The sequence below is a fragment of the Ostrinia nubilalis genome, chromosome Z, assembly GCF_963855985.1.
Source record: "Ostrinia nubilalis chromosome Z, ilOstNubi1.1, whole genome shotgun sequence".
Classification (NCBI taxonomy): Eukaryota; Metazoa; Arthropoda; class Insecta; order Lepidoptera; family Crambidae; genus Ostrinia; species Ostrinia nubilalis.
In genome coordinates, this window is record NC_087119.1 from 11827712 (window position 1) to 11846390 (window position 18679).

General features: G+C 36.2%; 2 protein-coding genes and 1 long non-coding RNA gene across 4 annotated transcripts in view; 2 read left to right on the forward strand and 1 right to left on the reverse strand.

The window, feature by feature from the left end:
• The window catches only part of LOC135086768 (frequenin-2), a 275388-nt gene that overhangs the window by 228129 nt on the left and 28580 nt on the right, over positions 1–18679 (forward strand). The gene's annotated exons all lie outside the window — the stretch shown is intronic.
• Positions 9730–10501, forward strand: LOC135086455 (uncharacterized). Its single transcript, XR_010260489.1, has 2 exons — positions 9730–9825; positions 10339–10501. It is a non-coding gene; the product is annotated as an uncharacterized LOC135086455 (long non-coding RNA).
• On the reverse strand, positions 17450–18545 carry LOC135086534 (uncharacterized). The gene is made up of 2 exons (XM_063981264.1): positions 18519–18545; positions 17450–18259 (listed from the first exon to the last, which is right to left on the reverse strand). Exons 1-2 carry the CDS (start codon positions 18543–18545, stop codon positions 17606–17608), a joined length of 681 nt encoding a protein of 226 aa, XP_063837334.1. The 3' UTR covers positions 17450–17605.

Consider the following 18679-nt stretch of genomic DNA (forward strand, 5'->3'; position numbering starts at 1 on the left):
GCATGTGACGTTGATTAAAAAATAACTACCTACCTACCCTTGCTTGATAGCTTCTATGTTCCGCAACACTGAAAAATATATCGAGTCACTCGATATTGTATATAAGCCTAGTGACTCAAACACGACCAAAAGCTACGTAAATTGTCCTAAAGAAAAATAATGCCTCATATGCGAATAAAATGTAAACGCGGACACAATAGACAAGGCAGCGTATAAGTACTTATCCTTTGGCCGTTATAAGTTAGGGGATCTCATGTCCCCAAGTATATCCGAGTCTTAGTCTCTGAGGCGATGGCGCATATAAATGGCATTGCGACGTTGCCTAAACTCATTGGACCCGCAACGAAATTAATCAGAAGGATATAGGAGGAGTTAAAAATTAAGAATCGACTTCCTGTGTTAGAAGGATAACAGTAAACAAACAAAGGTTTAAGTAATTAGGTAACCTTCAAGAAAAAATATATACCACGAACAATAAGCATTAACTAAGGGTTCTATCCTATGAGCTATTAGCTACTTGCTAGCGTTGCCTAGTGTAGGTATCTGAATCTTAGATGATGATGTTTCCCGATAATGCTTCTCGAACAATCCGCGACATGTTACTGGTGTATCCAAGACTCAAACTTCCAAAGGCTCTAAGTGCGAAGTGAGCTCTATGAATAAGTCTACAAAGTTTTCAATTAAGCGAATTTATAACTTAAACTTTCCCATGCTTCCAATTTTTTTAGAAAGGTCAGTTTCTAAAAAGAAAAAACTTATCTTAACTATAAGTAAAGTGAGGGCGAAAGATTATTAAAAACATCATTCAATTTTTATTCTACTTGGGACCAATACAACGTGCTCTTTTTTATATTCGTAAATTTTAAGGGTAAAAATTAGTTCTACGACACCCAGTTATTTAGTCCTTTCGTACTTAATTTTCATTGATAAGTTATGTAAATCATTTGTTATTTAAGTGAAAATAATGTGATATTGATATTATTTAGATAAAGGTGTTTTTACAATGTTATTTAGACGAATTACTTTGTATGCACAAATAAGTCGAAAAAATATTTAGAATTGAAGAAAAAATTTAATGCTATTCGATTATTGAAGTAGTGTTACTTAATACCCTAGAGTTCCAGGTAATCAAAAAGAGCACCTTGAAGAAATTCCACTTAAATTAAGATACCTACTTGGTACTTACAGGGCAGATACCTATGTACCATCCTAGATTGCATCTCAAATAACACCAGGTGCGATTGCGGTCAAATACCTGCCTTGTTATGCATAAATAAAATTGATGAGGGGTCTATTTAGGTACTACTGCCTGGTTAAAGTGTAAGTAAGTACATAATAAAATTACACACTGACCTGCACAGCTGATAAGCCAAGGTTAAAAAGTAAACGCTATTATTTAACCTCACCATAATAACTCGCCATAAAGTTTCCAAGGCAGAAATTGAACTATGCAATTTTGATGCATAAAAGTAATGGCGCTGAACATTTGAATTTTGAGCCCAATGTGTGTGCCCTCTATTGGAAAGTGAACTTTAATATGTTCCTCTCTAATACCCAATTTCTCGCTTCGAATCTTCCCGAGATTGATTTTAGAAGCAATCCATTGAAGTGGTTTATTTTAAAAGACGGATCTACGAGTAACTACGTAACCTAAGTCTAAATCTAGTGAAATACTGTCAGATGAGGTGTTAGCATGATATTAGCAAATAATTCAAAGTATAGCCTTAAAAAAAGCCTACAAGAAACCCAATTGAGTAACACCACCAATAATTCCCAAGTCGTTATGAACAAAATGAACAAGATATCCTAGTCATAGAAGTACCTATTACAGCATAGTAAAATAATATTACTTGGTACATTTACTAACCCAATTATGACATATAACACCATTACAAAGTATGTTCTTTAAAAACTTACCGATACATTTATAAAAGTGATTTTGCCAAGTTAAACGTTGTGTCAGTTATGTGCATTGGTAGCGAATTGCTAAAAATTTATACCGAGTCCAATTTCCGCCTAAATTGAATTTCCATTCAATACTTGTAAACGTGCACACGAAAACGAAACTTACGAGTAAACGCTTGCATTTTCCGACATTTTCGTGTTAAATGTTGATTTATCATGGTGTTCTAACAGCGAATGGGTTTGTTTTAGTGGTGTTTTGGTACGACATGATCGCTGTAATAAAGATCGGTGAAGGCCTATTATACCGCCTGTTAGGACCGCACTTGTCGATAAGACTGAAAGTAAGTATACAGGGCGTAACTTTGAAGGGCAAAGTTAAGTAGATATAGGTAAAGAAAAAGATAAAACTGAATACTTCATACACTCTGAATGAAGTATTCACGTTTACAGAAAGAATAAGTGATGATAAAAAATTTGATGTTAAAATATTTAATCAAAATGAGAATTAACGCAAATTAGCAAACCAGAAAGTACATTTTTATAACATAGAAAATTAATCTTTTGGGAATGTCATACTAATGTATAGGACTTGAATTATAACTAAATCAATTCAAAAAGTTACCTATGTTTACTTAGGCTGAGTGGCACCATCTTACTTCAACTTTGACAAACATTAAAAATCTGTCAAACTCCATACAAAAAACACCGGTTATAAACAACCGGTTATAGATGATGCACAGTTTTTACATTATTTCTTATTTTCGTAATAATCTCTCTGTGCCGCCTCATCCAATACACCGTGTATAATTACGGTAAAGACGTAGTGTGGGCAGGCCTCCCACTAGGTGGACCGACGATCTGGTGAAGTTCGCGGGAGGTGCCTGGATGCGGGCGCCGCAGGACCGGTCTTTGTGGAAATCCCTGGGGGAAGCTTTTGTCCAGCAATGGACGTTATTCGGCTGAAACGATAATATTATAGCACCTTATAGTAAGCACTGCAAACATGCGCCTGTACGTGTCACTTTTTTATGGAAAACGTGTCATTTCAAAGATAATCTTCTTCGCCAACTAGTTAGGGCTGCCGAAAACGAGTCCTTTCCCTTTGTTGACTTACTTGACTTATGGTCCTATGTCCCCTAGATGGGGCAGAGGGCGTCCACAACAGTCCTTCATCTCGTTCGGTCTTGAGCTTCTCGCTTGATCTCGCTCCAGGTCTTGACGATCTTCTTCGCCTCGTCCGCTACAGTGCGCCTTTCCCTTTGTGCATACTGCAATTAATAAGTAAGGAGCAAGCACTGCAGCGTCTTTCCGTTCTATACATGGCCAGAACGCACCCATAGGAAACTGCTCGTGTATATTTTGTAGTGCCTGTTTGTAAATCTGTGACTCCAAACTATACACGAATTTTGTGTACTGATCGTGTATAGTTTGGAGGAGCTTAGTAAAAAAAGTCATCTCCAAACTATACTCGATTAGTTTCTTTCTACTACACCACTTACACTTGACTAGAGTGTGTTTAGTTGATATAGTAAAATATGGAACTATATTTAAAATTACATTTATTTGATATTATTAACATAAAATATTATTATTTTACTGAATCTATAATAAATCTAGATTTTTAACACTATTGTAAGTGGTTTTTGAAATTAAATTGATTAGGTAGATTTCAAATTAAATAACAATTTAATTAAAATGAGAGAGAGTGAGAGAAGAAAGTTCAACGTGCATTAAATACAATATTATGCGAGACTTTAAATGCTAGGTTTGTATTGTCGGCCGTTTGGTGTAGTGGTTCGAAACGGACTACTATTCCGGAGGTAGCGGGTTCGATTCCCGCACAGTACAAACATTTGTGTGCATGAACATATTTGTTTGTATTGGACTGGGTGTTTTCTATGTATAATAAGTATGTATTTACAAAAAAAAGTATTTAAGTATGTTTATATCCGTTGTCTAGTACCCATAGTACAAGCTTTGCTTAGTTTGGAACTAGAAGTGTAAAATGTCTAAGGATATTTATTTATTATTTATTTTATTTATTATCTTTTATCTCAAGAATAAAATCATTTTTTCAAATTAAAAAAAAAAATTTACATAAAATGATTCAATGTTTAAAGTAGACACGCAGATATTGAATTAATATGTAATAGAAAGAGAGGTCAATAAGTCAAAATGACAAGCATGCAACTACTCGCGTATAAATTGTAATCACGCACTTATTACAATACATACATGATTAGTCCGTATCCGTATGCGTACTGGCGATGTATATTTTGGAGTAAGATAATTGACCTAAGTCACTACAAAGTATACGCGAGCAGTACGCAGCATATGCGTACTGGTCGTGTATAGTTTGGAGGAGCTTAGTAAATAAAGTCATTTCCAAACTATACTCGATTAGTTTCACACCCTTGCGTTCTGGCTATGTATAGAACGGAAAGACGCAGCACTGCAAATACTCAAAACTTTGTTGCTTGAATATTTTATGCTGTACGAAATGACTTTCGCAAACTTTTACATTGTTTGACACTAATTAAAAAGAGATTGCAGTGTCGTTGTACCATAGATTCGGTTGCCAAATGTTTGCAACTGCGCGGACATAACAAATTCATGGATCCGGACTCCGGAGGGTAGCAGCAGATGCAAAAGGCGTAGTCAAACGTGGCGTGGTAAACGAAACTTATTCGTAGAACGTTGTAAAATTACTAATAACATCATTGGAACAATAGTTCAAATGTGCTACCACGTACCTAATTTGGGTTGTCTCAAAGTTTATCATATGAATACCACAGATTAAATAATATTACCTTAGTTTAGGTACCCACTAATTTCATTTCATAATCACAAAAAAGGTGTTAATCTAGTCCCAAAAAATGAATTTGTTGGTTTCTATTCTAATAGGTATATCATAGCAGAAAAAATATGTACTTTAATTGTTTGTAAAGTTTTTCAGTGACTTTAGGAGGTTATTTAATCGTCGTGGAATGGCAGCCTAACGGCAGCAAGTCCTGTTACAGAAACACAGTGTATTTACTAAACACTCGCTCGCTCGAGCAATTTCCACAGACTGAGAAATGTAGACTAAAGTTTATAAAATGTGTTCCACAAAGATAAACCAGTTAAAAAAGTAAAGAATACTAATCAATTAAGTTTTTTTATTAATTTATCTATGATATACAACAACTCCTGGACCAATTTTACAAAATCTTTTTTTTTAATGTTCGTTTAAGTCCAAGGATGGTTTTTACTGCGAGAAAAATTCAAATAATCTCCGGGAAAACCCCGGGCGAAGCCGCGGGTGGAAAGCTAGTAGGCAATAATAATATATGATATTTAGAGTGTTGAAAGAGAAGCATTTAATGGAATACTTTATCTTTAAAATACTAATGAAATCGATCATAGATTGTGAGAAAGTTCCAGTGGGAAGATTTATATGCAAATTAGAATGTTTAATTCCGTACTCCGTAGCACATTAACATAAAAGGTTGATTTCTAATAGTTCAGAAATAGCACAGCTAACAATCAATACGAATAAAATGCGAGGCTTACGTTCCTTTTCATTCTTTGCATATCTAATGAAGTTTTAAAAAGTGATAGAAAATAACTACTTTTAATATTTAATGTGAAGATAATTACGCATAAGTAGGTATATCTTCAGTCACAAGTTTTGGGTCACATTGTGGTTACTGTTCTTGTCTTTAAAGGATCCCTGACTAAATTGTAATATTAGCTAGGTCGAGTCGGTCGGTCTAGTTAAATTGAGAGTTCGGTATACCATCGGCACCATACTTTATAAGTAGCATCGCTCGTTCGTTTGTTTCAGCCAAATGACGTCCACGGCTGGACAAAGGCCTCCCCTAAGGATTTCCATAACGACCGGTCCTGTGCTACTTAATCTATATTTATAATAAATCTGTAGAGAGGTCAATTCTGTACATGAAATATATTTTCAAAATAACTATCAGGGGGTGATTAGTGATCGATACTGATGCCAAAAATGCAATCAGTAAAAGTTTTGTCTGTCTGTCTGTCTGTCGGGCGGCCGCTAGTATGAAATAATAAATAAGTAGCACATTAATATGAAACCTACAACTTACCGAAAATTTAACGTACAACCTGTCAATTAAAATTAACGAACGGCAATATCCGTCAATTTGATGGTACGGTATAGTTATGTAACTTGGCAAAATCAGCCCCGGCTAAGTGCGAGTCGGTCTCTCATATGAGGGTCCCGTATTCAATCCGGAAATGTCGTCTGCAGTATTTCCGGACTGATACGACAATGTTTCAAGAAGAAAGCGTATTTGTACCTTAAAGGCCGGCAACGCACATGTAACGCCCTCGGGACTACGGATGTTTATGGGCGACTTTAATCATTTGCCATCAGGTGATCCGTCTGCTCGTTTGCCTCCTGTCCTATAAAAAATCATCAAAATCAAAAATGTCTCATTTGTTTGATCTAATTAAATTCATACCTACATCAAGCTTTTAGGAGCCTTTACATGTCATTATATTTTTGCTTAACCAGCGCCTTCGAGGCATACTTACTAGTAAGTGCTGAGAAGATGCTCCCTACATCATCTCTTGTCTCCCATTCTTCTTCACCTTCAATGTAACTAGAATGGTTTTGATTCCATTGCAAAGGTTTCTTTCCCAGCTCCCAGTGGTTGTAGAGTATTAAATATTCAACTTGCTATCTTTACGTTTACTTTAGAAAAGGATCTCTTTGACAAAGAGACAGGTGGACAAAGAAGCGTCTTATATGCATGATTTTGTAACCCCAAAAAGTGAGATAGGTAACGTATATAGGGTTGCCAGGTCCAAAAACACAAAAGCCGGACTCTGTGCTTCATTTGGCCGGACATTTTACCCTAAAAGCCGGACATGTGAGGGGGGGGGGGGTGCAATTAGTGTCATAGCTGCAATTAGAGTAACAATCATCATCGCATCGGTTGCACAACGTCCTGATGCGTGTGCTTCATATTATTGTGTGGCTCGAATTTCACCTGGCGCGGCAGCCAAATAAAAAGCCTAACAAAAGCCGGACAGGCCGGACAAGACCGTAAAAAGCCAAACATGTCCGGACACCTAGCAACCCTAAACGTATATTGAAATTTTCTCTACGTAATAGGGCTGGGATTCATGGGCCACGGGCCCGCGGCGCTGAGTGGCCGCAGAGCCCGCGCTCTTGGATTTTTATTAAATGCACCTACAAATGGATTGCACTCTGAATAAAATTTAAAAATTGGATCGCTCTGTTTTAATTTGCACTGGGATTCATGCCTATTGAAGTCGTCTCGTTGTGAAGGTCAACAATCTGCATTGTAGATCACCAAACCATCTTTCGCTCTTGTGTTTAATGGATGCAATGAATGATTGAGGAGGAAGTATTGTCTTGCACACCATAAGTTTTTAGAAATGGATATTTCTTGAATATTACTCGTACCTATTGTAATTCACGCGTCTTATTTCCCATTAACCTGACTGACACTGATATTATTATTTTTTTATTTAACAAACACAGTAACATGATTTTATATCGATAGCTTTTAAAACCCACTAAGATCTATTCTTAAGATTATCTTGAGTTTACTTAATTACATTATAATAACAATAACAATTAAAATGAGAAGTAATACCGTAATACCGTTATCGTTACCGTGATATTAACGGTAACTTTACCTATACAAGTATATAAAACTATATACTATGCCTTTCTACGTAACATAATTCCGAAAGTGCAAAAATATATCCAAAGCTCGTAAATAAAAGCGGGTATACCACTAATGTTTTTGCATAAATAGGTAAGTATACCGAAAAATACAATGAGGGAGCTGTGGTGTAACAATATTTTCCGTAACAAAAGGGAAAGCGTAAAATCATAAAAATAAGGCCAAAGAAAGGAGGGTTAGGGTTAACGGAAGTCGGAGGGGTAGAAGGAGGACAGGGTGGGGGAAACAAAAATCTCCGGAGGTTAAAACATGCTGCCACAGCCCGTATTTATTGCAATAGTACTGCAATTTTTCTATTACGCTATTCGAATTGACTGACTTGTCTCGACAAGGAAAAATTTCCGTGCTTTTAAGCGATTTTGTAAAATATATTATGGCACTTAGATGAGGTCCCCATAATTAATGATACTAACCTTCCGTGGTGTAAGTACTTACATAGTTTTGCAACGAGTACCTAGGTTATTAAACCTTTGTTTTGTCACCTGTCATCCGCTTTGCACATAACTTCTGATTAATTTCGTTGCGGGTCTAATGACAGTTTAACTTTCCCCCGGGACAAACTTGATCTTCACTGGTTGGGTTGTTATTGGTGGTCAAGCTGTAGATCCTGGCGAGAGGTAAGCCAGGTTTTTAGAGGGTTTGAGCCCCATATAAAAAAATAGTCCCGTATTCGAACTGACGATACTAAACTTGAGCGAACACGTTTCCTGAATACCCCACGCTATACATTAGTGAGTGAAGGACTGCCGATACGTTCTTAGCTCAGAATACGGAACAAACCAGAAACCGTCAACGGGCGTTAAATGTGTATTCATATAAATTACTCCAAATCGCACTAATTTGACTTTAGAGCAATTAGTCAATGGCCGGCGCGCGCATTGTTTACATATCCGTAGGGATTGCAATTGCTGGATCCAGCATACAGCAATCCAGCTGGATCCAGCGCCTTTTTAAACATGCTGGATCCAGCATACAGTGCTGGATCCAGCGATGCGGATCCGCAAACCTATAAATTTCTATTGCTTAGTTTCGAATTGCCGCCATTTTTAAAACGGCGCGGTGACGTTGCCGTTCTGTTGTAGTGTGCGATGTCGCGCCTCTCTGAAGTTACTGGTAGGTACGTTTGTGTGCTTGAAAAATCCAAAAAAGTATGAAGAAGCAGTAAAAAAATCTGTCTATTTTCCTTTGTCAAAAACATAGAGTTAGAAGAGAATGGTCTAAATGATGACGCAGAACTCGTGAAAATGACTTTAGAGCAAGAGATTGAGATGCAACTTAAAAGAGAGAAGGAGAACTTTAATAAACAAAAGCCAAAGCCAAGTGGTCAATTAGATTACGAAAAGGTCTTGAAAAGAAATGAGCGTTTATGAGACCGAAGGAGTGCGTGGTGAACATTTATCTATGGTGTATGATTATCTAATGATCCTAAAACCGACTAGTGTAGAGGCCGAAAGGGCATTCTCAGCAGCCGGCTACATTTACTTCCAGAGGATTCAAAAAAAGAAATGGTTAGTCTCATGTCGTCAGATTTTAAACTGCCTAATTAATAGCAGAAGATTATTTCGAATTCGTAACTTCTATTGATACTCGTACAAAAGATAGATTGCAGATTAACCGCTTGAGTCCCAGACGGCATTCATTAATGTCATAACAATTAATTATCTATTGTGTCTAGATTCGCGGGCCTTGAAGGATTAAATTACGGTCCTTTCGTAGTTACTTTTAAAATAATTTTTACGACTATTTCCTACTGATTAGCCGTATTTCATAGATTATCGTAAGAAGTAAAATGTGCAAGCAAAATGTGCTGGTAAGCGCATAAGTCAACAACACCTGGACCAATTTTTTTTAAAGAGAAAAATTCGAATAATTTCCGAGAAAACCCTATAAACAGCCCTTTTTTGCGGGCGAAGCCGTGGGCGGAAAACTAGTTACATAATAAAAAAAATCTTAGAAATGTCGTCTTTTTATTTGCGTTCCACATTTTGCTGGATCCGCGCTGGATCCAGCTGGATTCAGGTCAATCCAGCAAGAATCCAGCTGGATTGAAAACGCCGCTGGATTGCAATCTCTACATATCCGTCAGATTGACACTTTATAATTAAATTATGCCGTCTTGTGCCGTTCCAACATGTAAGAATGCTACTGGAATTACGAAGAAAGTGCATGGGATCATGTTTTATCCGTAAGTAGCACATTTCCAATTCATTTTAATTAAATAATAATTTTCAAAAAAAATCACGGTTGTATTTTGTAAGTGTTGCCACAGGTCAACGGAATATTTTACCCTACTTTTTTATATTGAATTACATTTGTCTATAAAAAATTCACGCGTTAATTTTGTTAGCGTTACCACAGAATAATGGAATATTTTCCCCATCCTTTTTGTTTTAATTAGTTTTTAGTGTAATTTCATCCATGACATGACAACCTGATTAATTAAATTATAAGTGCCACTTGTGGTCTAAACTGAATAAATATTTTTGATTTTGATTTGATTTTAATATATTGAATTAATTTATAATATTACTTCCTAATAATGAGGAGATAATAAATTACTGTCGTGAATTTATACTTTCCCATTTATTCAAAAGTAAGGCATTGGTATCAACAGATCAGCAGCAGCAATATTTGTATATTTAATAATAATTTTAAGTAATTAATTATTGCTTACATACTTACTCTGATTTTCTTTCAGGATACACAGCCAGAGTTGCCTCGCAATCAAATTCAAGTATTGGTGATGTTTTTGATTTGGATTCTGTTTTTGACTCCAAGAAAAGTTAAACTAAAAGCACTACTGCGCCGTAAACAAATGTTTTGTTGTCGATATGTTTACATAATAAAGAACCTTAAGTTTCTTTTTTGTTTTACTTGGCATTCTAAAATTTATATTAGACTTTTGTAATTGACTTTTAAATAACATATTATACCTACATATAGTATATTACACTATTTAATAGAAATAAATAATCATCTACACTTAGTTACTTCGGAGTAAAAATTAAATTCATAGGTAGGTAGGTACTATCTATGCCTATGGCCAGTCATGTCGTCTCGTTCTATCGCAAAGAATCACCATTTGATAAGAGCGAGAGCAAAAACGGAAATGGATAGTAAACATCTCTTTAAAAAATTACATAATTTTACCCCAAAAATGGGGGTGTCACACGGCGCTAGTAACACTAAAGGGGGTAGAGGGGCGCGGGAGGGGAAGTATTTTGGACACAAGTTGCCGCGTAGAAATGTTATCGAACACTCCTTCTGGTTTGTTCTGTATTCTGAGGTTCTTAGGTACAGTCGACAACACATCAAACCACATTTTTGATGCAATCTCAATCTTATCACAACAGCATAAGATGCCACAGGGTGTAACTTGATATGCTGTCGTCCTTACATGGCAAACTCAAGCCTACTTCAAGGTAATAAAATATGTCTTTACAAATTACGCAATGCATCTCCGATACTTTAAGGCAGGCAGGTCAGGTAGTACTCGTATTACGTATGATAGAAATCTAAATTGTATCCATTGAAATTTTCTAAAACGTTTCTTTTACATACGATGATCTTCACGATTAATGAATAACAGCGTCAGTCTTAATACCTACTCTCCTAACAAAGTTTTTAAATATAAAAATTAACTGCATTTCAGTAATTTTCTTCATGTCCCTTTAACACGCCTCTTTCTTATTCTGACCACTTCTCAAGTTAGTTTAGGTCTTTGTCTGTGCAGACTTCAGAATCGACTCCAAAATAAAATACAATTACTTCTTCAACGAAACCGGCATATTCTCACCTGAATAAAATAGATACCGAGTGCATTAGCACTTATATAATTATACAGGGTGTTTGGTAAATGGGTATATGAGCCGACACTAGTACATGTTAACATGGGCATATAAATGGTATGGTGAAGTCAGAAATTTGATATCATCATTTTAATTTTTTTAATTTTCATACAAAATAAATTTTATAAAATCCGATTTATATGAAAATTAAAATAACTAAAATGAAGATATCAATTTTCTGACTTCACCATACCATTTATATGCCCATGTTAACATAGGCTAGTGTCGGCTCATATACCCATTTACCTAACACCCTGTATAGAAGATTTTTGAACCACTTTTCTATAAATCCACTTCGCTTTAAAGGTGAAGGATATCTAACCAAAATTTCACATTACACGTACCTTTTAAAAAAATGTAAAACATCTTGAATCTATTTTTAATATCCTTAGCTGTCTTTTATATGAAAATCTTGATAGAGTCGGGTGGCCTCATTAATGAAGTTGGTGCTAATTCAGCAAAAGAGCAAATATTTTCGTTCGTTCGCAGTGCTGATGCTGGAGCAATTGAATAAAATTAATGCTCTTTTGTATTCGGATCATTCACAGAAACATTTTGTCTCGAGAACTTTTTTTAAAACACATTGACTGTTCAATCATAGGTACTTCAGCGTCAAATATTTCCTGACACCCAAAGTAGTCAAAAAGCTCGCAACGCGTCTTTGTTACAATAGGAATAAGGTTGTGTTGTCAAGTTTTTGGCCACTTTGGATGTCACGAACTAAGTATTTGACGCTGACTGTACAACCTATTATTTTACAATGTGTCTTGTTAGCAGAATGCGAAAGGGTTAAAGTTAACTTCTGCAGAACACTTACTTAAGTACTTGGCCGCTAGAAAAAATGGTAGAGATTTTGAGCAGAGAACAATAGTAGTACATCAAAGACTAGCTGTGCCCACGACTTCGTTCCTACACGTGAAAATAGTTTAAGTAATAATTCCCGTTTTGGCAACATTGTTCTTTACCCCTTTACCCCTATTGGCTGTAGGGTGATGTTTATAGCCTTAAATCTTTCCTCGATAAATGGACTATCCAACACAAAAATATTTTTCAAAACGGACTAGTAGTTCCTGAGATTAGCGCGTTCAAGCAAATAAACAAACTCTTCAGCTTTAAAATATTAGTATAGTAGAGAAATGTAGCTATGGCTAGTCTGCCAGGCCAATGTACATAACAGCAATCTTTACGCCCGTACTCACAACATTACTATGAGGTCTCACAGTGTGCGTGAACGCACAGGGACGACATACGAACCAATCACAGTACTTTATTCAAAGCTGTGCATTCGATTTTCTCCTTCACTTAAGCAAGCATCGTTTGTGAATACGGGCGTTAGAAGCATTATTTCCCGCGACATAATAGCGCTAACTTTTTCAGTGCAACTGTTTTTATTGAAGCGAATTATTTTGACCAATTTCCTTATTCAATCCATAAACATCGTCATCTCCAGTCTTATTAATTGTATCGACAAGCGATGGGCCCCCCTGTTACTTCTAACAGCCACCTGGGGATGCGCTTGACAGAAAACAGAAAAAAAATTGAAAAAAGAAAATGTGTCCATTGAATTTCTCGTAAACATTAAAAAATTGTTTTCAAATTGGCCAACAAACGATATTAAATGTATCTGTCTCTATCTATCTGTTTCTGTTAAGGTTATAATGTGGAGGTGACGTTTTTATTTCAAAACTAGCTTTTGCCCGCGGCTTCACCCGCCTGAAATTTAGTTTGTCACAGAATCGTCATAAATTATAGCCTATACGTTATTTTGGGTTATAAACAATAATACTGTAAAGTTTCATCAAAATCCGTTCAGAAGTTTTTGCGTGAAAGAGTAACAAACATGTTGACATCCAGACATCGATACAAACTTTCGCATTTATAATACATACTAGCTTTCCGCCCGCGGCTTCGCCCGCGTGGAATTTTGTCTGTCACAGAAAAACTTTATCGCGCGCGTCCCTGTTTCAAAAACCGGGATAAAAACTATCCTATGTTCTTTCCCGGGACTCAAACTATCTCTATGCCAAATTTCATCAAAATCGGTTGCGAGGTTTAAGCGGGAAAGCGTAACAGACAGACAGACAGACAGAGTTACTTTCGCATTTATAATATTATTATAGTTGGGATTAGTAAGAAGTAAGATAGTCCATATTACAACTACTTAAGAGGCTACAACGTTATAGGTCTAGCGCTTAACTCAGCCAGTGCCTGAAGTTTGGGAGCGGCATATCATGACGTCACAGAGCATATAATGAGGGCTATCGTTTTAGCGCTCACCAGTTTGCGCCACTGTAGAGTAAGGTCCTGTCACTTGCTAGTAGCGAAGACAGTGGCACCAACTGGTGAGTGCTAAAGTGGTAGGAGGACTATCGCATTTGCACTCATCAAGATGGCGCCACTGTAGAGTAAGGTCCTGTCAAGCGCCAGGGGCGCCAACTGTTAAGTATAAAAACGATAGCCCTCATTCTGTGCTTACCATGAGTTCTCGTTAGGAGTGCTCGCTAGCGAATACGTCAAAAAAATCTATGAAGATTTTATTTCTTGAAAGTAGCCGCTAGAGGCGCTGCACAATATGTCATTTTTTTACGTAATCGCTAGCGAGCACACCAAACGTAAACTCATGGTAAGCACACTAAAGGAAATCTGAAGTCTCGCTGACATTTGACGTTACAAAAACAATCTCCCGTGGCCGCTTCCATATCTCAGGCATTGACTGGACCGGTAGCTTGATGGCTCGTTCGGTCACTGATAATATAAGAACATTAATACCATTATTTTAGGTATACCATAATAGTTTTTTTTAAATAATAATAGTAATAGTGCTGATCATTTGGAAAACATCTACCTAATACAAGCGGGGTCGCTCAGTCCAAAGTACACTATAAAAGTGTCTGGAGATAAGTACCTGTACATTGTCCTGTGTCGGGTCAAATAGTAATAGTACATTGACTCCAAGAGACCAAGAGACCTCGTGCTTACTGTCGCACCTTCCCCAAAATATCGTTCAACCTCGTACCACCGCTTTATCTTAACGTTTTTAGTAATTAATTAACAATGCAAATGTATAGGACAGTTTTAGGAATGAATTACGTTTGGTAGCTAAATAACACTTTTAAATGTTCAGTTATACGTAGGTTACTTTAGTTAGAACATAGAGTCGCTTATTAAAAGTACTCCCTTTAAGTATAAAAAATCCTATCAATCTTATTCAGGTACCTATATTCTTCTGGTTTTAGAAACCTACTAAGTTTTTATACTAACATTCGAAACTCTGGATGTGGGCAGAACTAAAACACAATAAAGTAAAATATTTATAACATATTTTGATGATCTGTGATTTTGCTGATCTAAAAGTGTGTGAACTAATCTATAGTTGTAATATTTACTTGTCTTTCGACGATCCAACTAACTTCGAGTGAAAGTACGCAATCTGGGAACAGGTAGCGCCATCTATTGTAGGCGCTGCGAACTACTCGCCTACCAACGTACCTTTTTCACATGGTTCTGACAAAGACTTGCTAGCTTTGATACATTGAAATAATCATTTTGATTTACTCGTAAAAGCACAAGGCCGATAGAATACCATTTATTCAAAATAAGGAGTACCTACTGCTAGATTGTGAAAAAGGTCATCCATCTAACTTTTCAATGAAAATTCGTTACCCGATTCACAAACACAAGCATAAATATTCAAGTCTGTGATTGTTTTATCCCTTTCAGCACAGAATAATACGAAAGTGCGTTCGACTTTGAAAAAATCTGGTGAATTGGTAAATCAATTTTACCGCGCCAAGACGCTTCCGATCGATCGTACGGTTCGATATATTTGCTATTTTTCATACAAAAACTTTCAATGGCGTTCAGTCGGTGCTGTATTGAGTGACAAAGATGAACGTGTACCTGACTACGGGAGGTGTCAAAAGTATTAATTTATTTAAATTACTTCTTTTGTGGATTTCAATTAATTTTGTTCGTATTAATTTAAATTATATCCTTAAAATATGTAATTCACTTTAATTTTAAACAAAGTCAGATGAAGCCGAGTACCAAGTACTCCTAAAGTTCTACAGCACGAGCGTGCGTGTCGGGACGATGTTTGAATTTTTGGTAATGTAAGTAATGGAAACCTTTCGAATCTTTTAAAGGCCTGAACATCAGATTTGTTGCATTAATTCATTAGGAATGATTGTAACTTTAAGCTGTAATATTGAGATGGCGAAGAACTTGTCAATAAAGCTGCTGAAACGGCGAAAACTTGCTATGAGATTTCCTACTCTGAGCAAGTTCCTGTCAGAGATACTGCTATTGAGTCAACTTTCAAACCTCACGTCATACCGAAAGTTCCTTTATGTGTAGCTGAACCATCATCAAAGTCCCCCAAAAAGGTATAGGGAGTTTTGTTGATAATTGGCTGCATTCTATCTCGTGAGGCTATCTAAGGAGTAATGGTTTTAAGAATGAACCTGCCTCTAATTTTATTTGTTATTATACCTAAAAACCACTTCCTCTTGCTCTAGAATAATCTCAAGGATGTCTCCGAGACACATAACCACCAAATAGTACAAATCCGATGTAGAAAATACAGCCACCAGTGAAAATATCAAGAGGATACCAGGAATCTAGTACTAATAGATCAACCAAAATGATCCCTTTTATGAAAATATCTAACCCCATGTGTTATTGAATAATAGCCTCGACATCTAGGATTCAAAAAAATAAGTTATTACTAAAAATGAAGGCTCATGTTCAATTTTAAGATGCTACTACCCCCAAAATTCAGGTTTTGACAGAGTTCTAGTTTAGGGCCATGAGCTATTTTTGATTTTTTTTCCAGAAATTAGTATCTAATTACGATATCATGTCTTTATGAAGAAAAATAAAGCTCCTTATATCTAAAATGCCTTTTTTAATTACTTTAAATTGTAATTGTAATGAAATAGCTATTCATAGGTTCATGACGGATTGATACGATCGTGCGGGGGGGTTTAGGGGGATTAAAGTCACCCCCTGATTTTTTTCGCTATTTTTCTCTATTTACTAAGACCCTAAAGACCCCAGAAACTAACGCGATTTTTTAGAAATCGACAAATTTTTCTCTCGTGCTGAAAGGGTTATAACAATATTAAATTCAAACACTCAAACCATCCTCAAATCAAACTCATTGATAGAGGTTTAATTAAACGGCCTAAGTATGCTGCTTGTATGGATAAACTGTTAAATAACACATTCAGGAAATACTGAAAAACTTACATACTTACCTACATAAATACCAACACATCAGATTAGAACAAGTCATCGTAAAAGATAGTCTACAGTAAGTACCTCTAGCATGAACAACTTTCGTCTTCGAATCGTTTGCGTATTCGACAAAATTCGATACTCAATCTTCGAATTTATAGGATATCGTGACAGTTTTGATTCTCAAAATAAGTTTCGTGCAACCATTTCTCATACTAAGTTCACTTTACGACACGTTCACAAGGGCGTTGTTGCAGTTTTCGTACTAAATCTTTTGATGGCCATTCGAATACGAAAACGATTAGAACTCGAAAGTTTTTCGTGCTAGCCGTACAGATTATAGTAGGTAGGTACGAGATAAAAACTATTTACTAAAAGGCCTTTTTACATGAGTATTTGTGTAATCTACTTCTTAGTGCATTCTTCACCGAAGTAGAGGTGTAAAATAAATTCTGATTACGTGATGTATTCTAAACACTCAAGCACGACTAACCAACTTATTTTCAGATGAGTAGGTATAAGAACAAGTCGGGTGTATTGTAGAAGTGATATCGACCATGATAACAGAACAGAAGCACACTTTTTCAAATATTTTTTATAAGGCAGAGCTATTAAAATAAAGTAGGTTATTATACCAACAATTCGCAAAGCATCTAACAACAATAATCCATTTTATTTCACAAAAACTATTCGTACATGTAATAAATAATACGTCTCCACTAATTAATTAAATAGATTAAGCAACAACGAAATCCCATAATTGATTTTCGTTGTTGTTATTATTGTACTTATTACTTAAATGAATGATAATAATCTTCACTTTTTTGGTAAATAGATAAGCCAGATTAATTTATCATCTTATCACGACTATTTCACATTTTATTGGCCATTTATAAGTCCCGGTCTTAAAATTGGCACGAAATTTTGTTGTGGTACACCACCACTGTTTATTTGTGACACTACGTTGTTTGTATTTCCTTTATACTTCACATAAAACACTTCATGGTTTGGTGGCGATGGTTTCCTTAAAACCTGCGATTCATCTGCAGGTTTCTTCACTAACACGTAAATAAGAGTTTTGTCTTCTACTGCTGCATACGGATTGCGTGGAACTTCTTGAGAAGGCACTTTGATAAATACAATATTGTAAGATTTCTTCCTGTTGGCTGTCACTGGTCGCTGAACAGGTCGGTCTTCGATGTCAGGCGGTGGGACGTGGAAATAGATATGTTTCGTGACAATCGGCTGCACTGGCGGTGGCGGAATGTTCACGGGACTTTGAGGCTGAATATTAGGGACTGACCCATGGACATTATTTCCAAACCCGTTGTGGTAATAGTTATGATGGTTGTTCAGCAGATGCTGCCCGTTAGATGTACTGATAAAGTTGTTCTGAATCGCCGAATGTGAGACTGACTGCTGTGCATTAAAGTTGCTTTGTCCCATCAGTGGTAATTGCTGCTGCAAAGATAGCACGGGTGCCTGGTACCCATATCCATTCTCAGCTTGGGCCAGTGACGCAAAAACCACAACCTAAAAAATAACAATTAATTAGTACAAACACAGGTACAAACCATAAACACACATCACTTTCACTAATCGAAAATAACGTTGGGATTACAAAACCGCTGGTATTTAGAGATAATTAACTTTCTATTGTTTTTGCGTACAGCTTAATGAGCTTTTAAGAAAGGTAGGCACGTTGTTTCAAATTATAATCAAGGGTTAGCTCGGTATAATTAATTTCTATTTAAAAGCTTATGGCATAAAGCGAAAAATTATTAGGACCAACCAAAACACAAGTCCCCGATCCGATCATCTTGTGGCCAATGTCTTAACTGAGATGGGTAGATTTTGACAGATGTATTTATAAACACTTTCCCTGTGTTTACGATATTCGGCTAATGATGTTTTATTTTGCATAAAGCACGCATTATGTATTCAATCACACTT